This window comes from Sphaerodactylus townsendi, linkage group LG17 (genome assembly GCF_021028975.2).
Source record: "Sphaerodactylus townsendi isolate TG3544 linkage group LG17, MPM_Stown_v2.3, whole genome shotgun sequence".
Classification (NCBI taxonomy): domain Eukaryota; kingdom Metazoa; phylum Chordata; class Lepidosauria; order Squamata; family Sphaerodactylidae; genus Sphaerodactylus; species Sphaerodactylus townsendi.
In genome coordinates, this window is record NC_059441.1 from 2,931,840 (window position 1) to 2,942,520 (window position 10,681).

The 10,681-nt window shown below is 48.5% G+C and overlaps 1 protein-coding gene across 1 annotated transcript in view; it reads right to left on the reverse strand.

The window, feature by feature from the left end:
* The window catches only part of IGDCC4 (immunoglobulin superfamily DCC subclass member 4), a 57,814-nt gene that overhangs the window by 35,292 nt on the left and 11,841 nt on the right, over positions 1-10,681 (reverse strand). Inside the window, exons 2-3 of the mRNA XM_048482079.1 lie at positions 3,063-3,389; positions 567-708 (exon numbers count right to left, since the gene is read on the reverse strand). Coding sequence (XP_048338036.1) covers positions 567-708; positions 3,063-3,389 — 469 coding nt within the window. The remainder of the gene's footprint in view (positions 1-566; positions 709-3,062; positions 3,390-10,681) is intronic.

Below are 10,681 nucleotides of genomic sequence, written 5' to 3' on the forward strand. Positions count from 1 at the left end.
AATGGATGCCCCCTGGTTCTAGTATTGTGAGAAAGAGAGAAAAATGTCTCTCTGTCCACATTTTCTACCCCCTGCATCATTTTATAGACTTCAATCATATCCCCCCTCAGATGTCTCCTCTCCAAACTAAAGAGCCCCAACCGCTGCAGCCTCTCCTCATCGGGAAGGTGCTCCAGTCCCTCAATCATCCTTGTTGCCCTTCTCTGCACTTTTTCTATCTCCTCAATATCCTTTTTGAGATGCAGCGACCAGAACTGAACACAGTACTCCAAGTGCGGTCGCACCACGGCTTTATATAGGCAAGGAAGAAGGTCGGACTGGACCAAGCGTGGGTCATTCAGGCCTCCCACAGTCCAGTCCCAACCCTCTGACCTGTCTATCACGCTGGACCTCATCCCCAGCCAAATCTTTGGCCATTCTCCTCAAAACATGATTATTTGAGGAACACTTGCTTATCAATTAGGCCTGAAAAGCATCTAAAAGATCAAACGTTTCCTCTGAACACGTTCCGCTCCAAAGCCTCCCTTGCCTTCCTGCAAGTCAACCCCAGAGTGTAACCAGCATACCTGGGATCCAAAGACACGGCCACGTGGTCCTTCTGCCAGGAGATTACTGGAACAGGTATCCCTTCAATCTGACACTCGAAACGGGCCACGCCCTTCCGTTCCACGGTCTGAGACTCTGGATGTTGGAAAAACTGAGACAATGCTGGGGAGGCAGCAGGCAAAAAGGGACGGAGGGGAAGAGAGAGAAAAGAAAATTGAGTCCCTTGGCATTTCTTGCTCAGACATAGTTCTCCTGTGGCTACACAAGAACTCCTTCTGCAGTTTGTAGGGAACGCGTGTCTTGGTGAAGGCGTGTTTTGAAACATTTTTTCAAAAAAAGGTCAATTCCATCCTTCCAAAACAGTTGAAGAAGAAGAAGAAGAAGAAGAAGAAGAAGAAGAAGAAGAAGAAGAAGAAGAAGAAGAAGAAGAAGAAGAAGAAGAAGAAGAAGAAGAAGAAGAAGAAGAAGAAGAAGAAGAAGAAGAAGAAGAAGAGGAGTTTGGATTTATATCGCCCCTTTCTCTCCTGCAGGAGACTCAAAGGGGCTGACAATCTCCTTGCCCTTCCCCCTCACAACAAACACCCTGTGAGGTAGGTGGGGCTGAGAGAGCTCCGAGAAGCTGTGACTAGCCCAAGGTCACCCAGCTGGCGTGTGTGGGAGTGCCCAGGCTAGTCTGAATTCCCCAGATAAGCCTCCACAGCTCAGGCGGCAGAGCTGGGAATCAAACCCGGTTCCTCCAGATCAGAGTGCACCTGCTGTTAGCCACTGCTCTTAGCCACTACGCCACTGCTGCTCCCAGGGGAAGAGCCATTGGGGGGGGGGGGGTGCTGTAGGCAGGGAGTTGCTTTGGACAAGCTCTCACAACCCGCTCAGAGCAGGTCTTACCTGGTTGCCACCATTCTGGTTCAAGGTCCTGATGGGAGACAGAGGCCAGATTACTCCCTTGCCCACCTGCGCAGAGGCGGAGCTACCAGGGGCAGGGGTCAGGGTCGCTCCTCACCACTTACCTTAGTGAAACAGCGCAGGCTGGAGAAGCGGCCTGTTCTCTTCAGGCTGAAAACGGTCTGGTGGGAACTACACTTCCCAGGAGACCTTGCGAGCCCCAGGGTCTCATGGGAAGTGTAGTTCCCACTAGGCCATTTTCAGCCTGAAAGGAACAGGCCGCTTTTCCAGGCTGAACTAAGATAAGGGAGGGTGGAGGGGCAGGGCACTGCGGAGGGGGGGTTGGTGCAGAAAACCCATAGTGCGCACTGTGCGCACTCTGGTCCAGCTACGCCTCTAAATCCGGGCAACTCTGAAGCACGAAGAACCCGGAATATGGTTGAAGACCAGCAACGAAGGAGCCAGAGCAAACAAAAAGGTTAGTTTGTTCAACAAATGTTGTAACAGGTCAATCAATAAGAGGACGGTTATGGAAATAAAGATGACGTGACACGGGGCAAATTACAAACACTCTGGGCAAAACCTCCAGGAAGAGAAGTCGGCTAGGAAACCATGAGGAGTTCAGATTGCCAAAACCTCTTGACAGACAGACGGATCTATAAGAACATAAGAACTAGCCTGCTGGATCAGACCAGAGTCCATCTAGTCCAGCACTCTGCTACTCGCAGTGGCCCACCAGGTGCCTTGGGGAGCTCACATGCAGTATGTGAAAGCAATGGCCTTCTGCTGCTGCTGCTCCTGAGCACCTGGACTGTTAAGGCATTTGCAACCTCAGATCAAGGAGGATCAAGATTGGTAGCCATAGATCGACTTCTCCTCCATCAATCTGTCCAAGCCCTTTTAAAAGCTATCCAGGTTAGTGGCCATCACCACCTCCTGTGGCAGCATATTCCAAACACCAATCACACGTTGCGTGAAGAAGTGTTTCCTTTTATTAGTCCTAATTCTTCCCCCCAGCATTTTCAATGGATGCCCCCTGGTTCTAGTATTGTGAGAAAGAGAGAAAAATTTCTCTCTGTCAACATTTTCTACCCCGTGCATAATTTTATAGTCTTCAATCATATCCCCCCTTAGACGTCTCCTCTCCAAACGAAAGAGTCCCAAACGCTGCAGCCTCTCCTCATAAGGAAGGTGCTCCAGTCCCTCGATCATCCTCGTTGCCCTTCTCTGCACTTTTTCTATCTCTTCAATATCCTTTTTGAGATGCGGTGACCAGAACTGAACACAGGACTCCAAGTGCGGTCGCACCACGGCTTTATATATTGTCATGCCCTGTCTGTCTGTCTGTCTGTCTGTCTGTCTGTCTGTCTGTCTGTCTGTCTACCTACCTATAAGTCATGGAGAAACAAGTAGAGCTCTGAACGCTACACTCTTGACTACTGCACTTAGTTTTTCCTCTTTTCAGATTCCGAACCAGCATCAAGCATTATACACAGATTTTTAAGCCCACAGTTGAGACCTGAAAACTAGAAACTTGTTTTCTCTCTTCCTGACTCTTTTGGCTGCAAGAAAATCAGAGCTTGAAGCCATCTGAGTCCAACTTACAGGGAAAGGGGATAAAACAGGATACTCACTCGAATCCCGAAGGAGAACTATTTGGCTGGCCACTGAGCCAAGAGATCTATGAGAGACGCAAGAGTAGTTCCCCTCCACGCCAGACCTTCTGAGCGAGTCGCCCTCGTCCAAAGCATTCCAGGCGGCTGATATGAACAGAGATCCGTTCGGGAGGACGCGCAGGTTCTCCTCTTCCACGACCTGGAGCCCGTTCTTCATCCAGGTGACGCCAAGGATCTGCTCAGCGGGCATCAAGGTGCAGTCCAGCACGAGAGTTTGGTTCGGCTCCAGCGTCACTTGGCCCGGGCTGGTAGTGCCACAGCTCAGTTCCAGAGGAGATGGGTTCCCTTTGGCAAAAATAGGGGAAGAGATCAAACGGTTAGGGCTTCAAGCAAGAAGACCTGACCAGTTCTCTGGGCCTCTTGAGCAGGAGGACACTCTGGCCGAGAAAGCTCCCCCACTTGGAAAGCTTTGCAAAATCTCCGCTTGCCTGCAAGCCAGACTACGGTTTTGCTGGATTGGATTCTGAAGGCAGCGCACCTCCTGGCAAAGGAGAGGGATCACAGGGCAACCGAATCCTGCTAAAAAAGGGATCTACGTGATCCTGAACGGACTTCCAGAGAGTTCCAATGGGCAATTAAAAAAAAAAGAAAAACAGAGGAAGTTAGATAATTGGCTCAGATAGATCACTATTGTCAACCTTAGGCAGGGAATGATTTCTTATTTTTTTATTCATATCCTTTTCTCCCTTGGGCTAGTCACAGCTTCTCGGCTCTCTCAGCCCCACCTACCTCACAGGGTGTTTGTTGTGAGGGGGGAAGGGCAAGGAGATTGTAAGCCCCTTTAAGTCTCCTGCAGGAGAGAAAGGGGGGATATAAATCCAAACTCTTCGCTTCTTCTTCTTCTTAAACAAGAAGTCTCATTATTGAACAATTCAAGGGCACGACAAACAATAATGGCAAAAAAGGAAAATTAAATCAGAAGAGTGATTTTTCGCATAACAGAATACCGTTGGCTGTATAATAATGACTGACTGACTGAAAAGTATAGTTGACTGGAGAAGGAAATGGCAAACCACCCTGTAAACATAGTCTACCTAGTAAATGTTGTGATGTAATGTCGCCCCACTGGTCAGCAAAGGGGACTGTCTTTACTTCTACCTAAACATTTTCACTAGCTGATTCTGCTCCCCTTCGTATGTTATTTATTTTATCTAGTTATAAACATTTATACCCCGCCTCACACACGTGTCTCTAGGCAGCTTACACAGGTTAAAACCAATTAAAAATGACAAAACTGTCATAAACAAAATATAACAAGTAAAACAATAATAAAAACAACATTAAAATTGCCCCACCCCCCTACTCCCACCCCCTGAGACCAGCAGCTGTAGAGGGGGCTTCCTAGGAGGCTAATCAAATGCCTGAGCAAAGAGGAAGGGCTTCACCATACGCCTAAACTCATTCAGGGTAGAAGAAGAAGAGTTTGGATTTATATCCCCCCCTTTCTCTCCTGCAGGAGACTCAAAGGGGCTGACAATCTCCTTGCCCTTCCCCCCTCACAACAAACACCCTGTGAGGTGGGTGGGGCTGAGAGAGCTCCGAGAAGCTGTGACTAGCCCAAGGTCACCCAGCTGGCGTGTGTGGGAGTGTACAGGCTAATCTGAATTCCCCAGATATTCCTCCACAGCTCAGGCGGCAGAGCTGGGAATCAAATCCGGTTCCTCCAGATTAGATACACGAGCTCTTAACCTCCAAGGGGAGATTATTCAAAAGCCAATTCCAGCTTCTGTATCATCTTCAAGGGCAGCCCCAAATACAATGCATTGCAGTAGTCCAATGTCGGCTGCAAGATTTATTTCTAGTGTAGAAATGCTTTTTGCAAGTTCACCGATTCCTGTTTGTCACAGGTGACCGGATTGGCATCTTCCGACAAGTCTGCGCGAAGCGGTCTGCGTTCTTTCGATCCGGCCTGCCACAGTTCTCCCTTGCAAGAGCATCTCTTCCAACAGCCCGGCCTTTCTCTGCAACGACCCTCGAGGGACACTCCGTCAAAGCTCGCTGGCACTCTCAGCTGCTTGAACGCATCCCCGGCCACACTCTGTATCTGCTCGAAATGATTTGTCACCAATCCGACTAAAAAGGTTTCCCTCCTCCATAAACCAATTTGTCAGCACAGGATACGGACAGCGCGCCCAGGGCCAATCTCAGAATCGTTTTATAGCAAATACGAATATGAATAATTTTATTATGGCCACGAGGCCAGGAAAAATTGTTTATAGCTATTCAAGTACCCTATTAAACCTTTGTCTGCCAACTGTGACTAAAAAGGGGAGAGGGACAGCAAAGAGAGGAGGAGGAGAAGAAGAAGAAGAAGAAGAAGAAGAAGAAGAAGAAGAAGAAGAAGAAGAAGAAGAAGAAGAAGAAGAAGAAGAAGAAGAAGAAGAAGAAAAGGAAGAAGAAGAAGACAAGGAAGAGGAAGAGAAGAAGAAGAAGAAGAAGAAGAAGAAGAAGAAGAAGAAGAAGAAGAAGAAGAAGAAGAAGAAGAAGAGGAAGAGGAAGAGAAGAAGAAGAAGAAGAAGAAGAAGAAGAAGAAGAAGAAGAAGAAGAAGAAGAAGAAGAAGAAGAAGAAGAAGAAGAAGAAGAGCGAGGAGGAGGAGGAGGAGGCAGCTGACAGTCACCTTGCCCTTTCTATGTAATTCAGTGTTGTTTTGGCGTGAAGGGTGAGAGTGGATTGAAAGGGCTACTCTAGGCCAGGGGTCTGCAATCTGTGGCTCTCCAGATGTTCATGGACTACAAATCCCATCAGCCCCTGTTAGCATGGCCAATTGGCCCCTCCCCCTCCCTTGCATGCCACCTCCCTCCCTCTCCTCCTTCCCCCCTCCCTCCATTAGGGTGGGCGGGCCATGTCCAAATGCCGGCCCCCTCCCCCTCCCCCTCCCTCCCCTTCCCTTGCATGCCACCCCTCCCTCTCCCTCTGTTAGGGTGGGTGGGCCATGTCCAATTGACCATGCTGGCAGGGGCTGATGGGAATGGTAGTTCACGAACATCTGGAGAGCCGCAGGTTGCAGACCCCTGGCGTAGGTGCACTGCAGCTATGCGGGATCTAGAAATCCAGGTCTTCCACTGACGCCATAAAATGCCTTGCTTAATGGGGCTTGTAACCCCACTTCATGCATCGTTGCCGGCGACGTTTTATAGAGCACGATTCACTGGATGGAGCTTTGCGCTTTAAAGCTGTTCACATCATTTGCCGGCATTTGCGACCCATCTGACGATTGCAGCTGATTAACACACTTCAATATAGCAGCAGGTTGGTCTGTTACCGTGGAATTAATGACCCCCCACCCCCACCCTTGCTCGGAGTGTGGCAGTGGCTGAGCATCTCCACACCTGTGCTTGGGCTCGGCTTCTTCCCACACGTGTGGGACGGCATAAAAAACATTTCTGGCAGAGGGAGGGGGACTTTGCACAAGTGAAGCAGTTATAAAAATAAAACAAATCCGCTGTCATTCTTTGCTGGAGTCAAACATGCAAAGCCTGGGCTTTGTGAAATATCAGATTTGCAGATGACACCAAATTAGGAAAGGTAGCTAATACCCCAGAGGATCAGAATTCAAAATGTCCTGGACGAATTAGAGAGCTGGGCCAAAACTAACAACATGAATTTCAACAGAGATAAATATAAGATATGATACTTATAAATATGAAAAAAAAAAAAGAAATGTACAGAAATAGGATGGGGGACACCTGGCTTGACAACACTACATGTGGAAGGGATCTGGGAGCCTTAGTAGACCACAAACGGAACATAAGAACATAAGAACATAAGAACTAGCCAGCTGGATCAGACCAGAGTCCATCTACTCCAGCACTCTGCTACTCGCAGTGGCCCACCAGGTGCCTTTGGGAGCTCACGTGCAGGAGGTGAAAGCAAGGGCCTTCTGCTGCTGCTGCTGCTGCTCCTGAGCACCTGGTCTGCTAAGGCATTTGCAATCTCAGATTAAGGAGGATCAAGATTGGTAGCCATAGATCGACTTCTCCTCCATCAATCTGTCCAAGCCCTTTTTAAAGCTATCCAGGTGAGTGGCCATCACCACCTCCTGTGGCAGCATATTCCAAACACCAATCACACGTTGCGTGAAGAAGTATTTCCTTTTATTAGTCCTAATTCTTCCCCCCAGCATTTTCAATGAATGCCCCCTGGTTCTAGTATTGTTGCCCCCTGGTTCTAGTATTGTACAATTCTTGGGGAGAGGGTATACTCCAGTGTGTCGGTTTATTTTACAAATTGTTCAGATAAGGGAGGGGGTAAAGAAGGAAGTTGAAACAAATGAAAAAAAACATTTTGGCTGTGGGCATTCAGTATATGCATGTAAGCAGAGGAGAACAGCCACGCTCAGGGGCAATCTACCTTACGAAAATCACATTGTAGGCACAAGTAGTGGAGTGGCCATCTCCATTCCATCTTCCCAGACTTCTCAGAAGCATTCTAACTTGCCATTGCTAGAAATAAGGTAAATACTGTTTCTGCAGGGGGACTGCTGCGTAGATTCAGCCCTGAAGAACTAGTTTAATGGGGTGCTGTGTGGTTTCCGGGCTGTATGGCCGTGTTCTAGCAGCATTCTCTCCTGACGTTTCGCCTGCATCTGTGGCTGGCATCTTCAAAGCAAATGTGTAGCATGTGAGTAACAATGAAAATAGAAAATACTCACATGCTACACACTTCATTGTTACTCACATGCCAGGCTACTTCTATTCAGATGCCCTCACCTATTGACCTTGCTATCTTCATTGTTACTCACAGGTATATATACTCCACTTGCTTTCCTTTCCTACTATCAGATCCTCTGAAGATGCCAGCCACAGATGCAGGCGAAACGTCAGGAGAGAATGCTGCTAGAACATGGCCATGCAGCCCGGAAACCACACAGCACCCCATCATACACTCCTTTCTCTTTTAGCATTTTGACCACAGGATCGCACCCAATAGATTCCCAAGCCTACTGAAATCTGCTTTCTTAAAATCTAGAATGCGTGTATGGCTACACTTAGCATCCCCTTTTCCACTGTACAACAAACTCCAGGAGAACATGATCACTCCCATCGAAGGATCCTACCACTTTCGCTCCACTAATCAGGTCATCATTATTAGTTAGGAGCAGATCTAAAATAGTCTTGTTGCTTCTTCTACCTTCTGGACCATGAAATTGTCTGCAAGGCTAGTGAGACATTTGTTGGACCTGACTGTCATGGAAGAGTTTGATTCCCCACAAATATCAGGATAACAAACAGATCACCCTGTTTGAGGTCCAGAAGGGGAACATGAGAGATCGGGGCTGCTCTCCACTCAGATATTTCCTCTGTGCAACTCTGGTGACTTGATTTCCAGAGCTGCTTGTCCAAGCCCCCATATCCTTGTACCCGTACAGAATGCACCTCCCCAAGGAACATCTGGAAATTTACACTGCGAAGTCTGCCTGGCTCAAAACATCTGTTGCTCACAAAGCAACACAAACACAAACACACACACACACACACACACGCTGCAGATACCATGCATCCGCCTCTCTATGACCTTCGCCTCTCTATGACCTTTGAGGAAGACTCTTGGGGGCTCAAAATAGCTTCCGACTGAACAGAAACATCAGCCCTGTTGCTGGAAGCAAAAGTTTCTTTCCTTCTTTTTTTTTAAAAAAGAAAGCAGACTTTCAAGCAGGTAAATGTTTACAGCCACGCTGGTCCCAAATCAAAATCCACCCCCCCACACACATACACAATAATGCACATTATCTCTTCTATTACCTACAAATCTGCAGTCAAGTCACAACTGACTTAGGACAACCCAGGAATGGGCTTTCAAGGCAAGTGGGAAGCAGGGGTGGCTTTCCATGGGGTCTGCAACCTGTGGCTCTCCAGATGTTCATGGACTACAATTCCCATCAGCCCCTGCCAGCATGGCAAGTGGGAAGCAGGGGTGGCTTGCCATGGGGTCTGCAACCTGTGGCTCTCCAGATGTTCATGGAATACAATTCCCATCAGCCCCTGCCAGCATAGCCAATTGGCTGTGCTGGCAGGGACTGATGGGATTTGTAGTCCACGAGCCGCAGGTTGAAGACCCCATGACTCTGTAAAAGAACTTACACCAACATGGAGCAGCGTTTAGGAATGGCAGACTCTAATCTGGAGAGCCGGGTTCGATTGTTCGTTCCTTCACATGAAGCCTGCTGGGTGACCTCAGACCACTCACAGTTCTCTATGAACTCTCCCAGCTCAGAGGCAGGCAGCGGAAAACCACATCCCACCGTCCTTTGCTCTGAAAACCCCACAGCAGTGATGGCAAACCTTTTCGAGGCCGAGTGCCCAAATTGCAACCCCAAACCTACTTATTTATCCCAAAGTGCCAACCCGGCAATTTAACCAGAATACTGAGGTTTTCGTTTAGAAAAAACGGTTGGCTCCGAGGCGTGCGTTACTCGGGAGTAAGCTTGGTGGTAGTCGGTGGCTTGGCGTTGAAGCAACCGCGCAACTCTTCCAACGGGTGAATCACGACCCTAGGAGGGTTTACTCAGAAGCAAGCCCCATTGCCAGCAACCGAGCTTACTCCCAAGTAAAAGATTGTGCTTTAGTTCTTTGCATGAAAATCAGTGGGGTTTAACAGCGCTTAACAGGGTTACCTACACTGCTTCCCCAAAACTAGGTCTTAGGTTTAATGCTAATAATCGAGCCCAGCGGCCCAGGCCAGTCTAGATGGGGGGGGGGGGGACTTTGTTTGCGCGTGCCCACAGAGAGGGTTCTGAGTGCCACCTCTGGCACCACTGCCCTATAGTGAGATATTTTTAAAGCCTCAGGGTGGCGTGTTTGTGGGGGGACTGGATGAATGGCCTATATGGGGGCCCAACACAGAGGAAATGGCGCGGATGGGGGTTGGATGCGTGCCCAACTGCACAGCACGCAAAGGTGCTTTCATTGCGAACTTTCCCAACAGAAAGATCACAACAAAGTGAAAAAAAAACATGGATGGTTAGGGGACATCACACACACACACACACACACAACCCGTTCCAGTTTAGACATGAAGAAGAAGAAGGGTTTGGATTTATACCCCGTGTTTCTCTCCTGTAAGGACACTCAAGGTGGCTTACAAGCTCCTTTCCCTTCCTCTCCCCACAACAGACACCTTGTGAGGTAGGTGGGGCTGGGAGATTTTGGAGAGAGCCGTGACTGGCCCATGGTCACCCAGCAGGAATGTAGGAGTGCGGAAACACATCAGGTTCACCAGATAAGCCTCCGCCACTCAGGTGGAGTGGAGAATCAAACCCGGTTCTCCAGATTAGAACCCAAAGCAATACCTCCATGTGGAAGCAGACGGAGGCAGGGAATGATGGTTAGTTTTGTTCAGAAATGTCATGAAATGCATACGAATGGTCTCATATAATAACAACCATAATACTCCTGAGGATTTTTTTTAGCACACTGGAGTCATTATGATGGTTCTAAGTCAGGGGTCTTCAAACTATGGCCCTCCAGATGTTCATGGACTACAATTCCCATCAGCCCCTGCCAGCAAGGCTAAGTGGCAGGGCTGATGGGAATTGTAGTTCATGAACATCTGGAGGGCCATAGTTTGAAGACCCCTG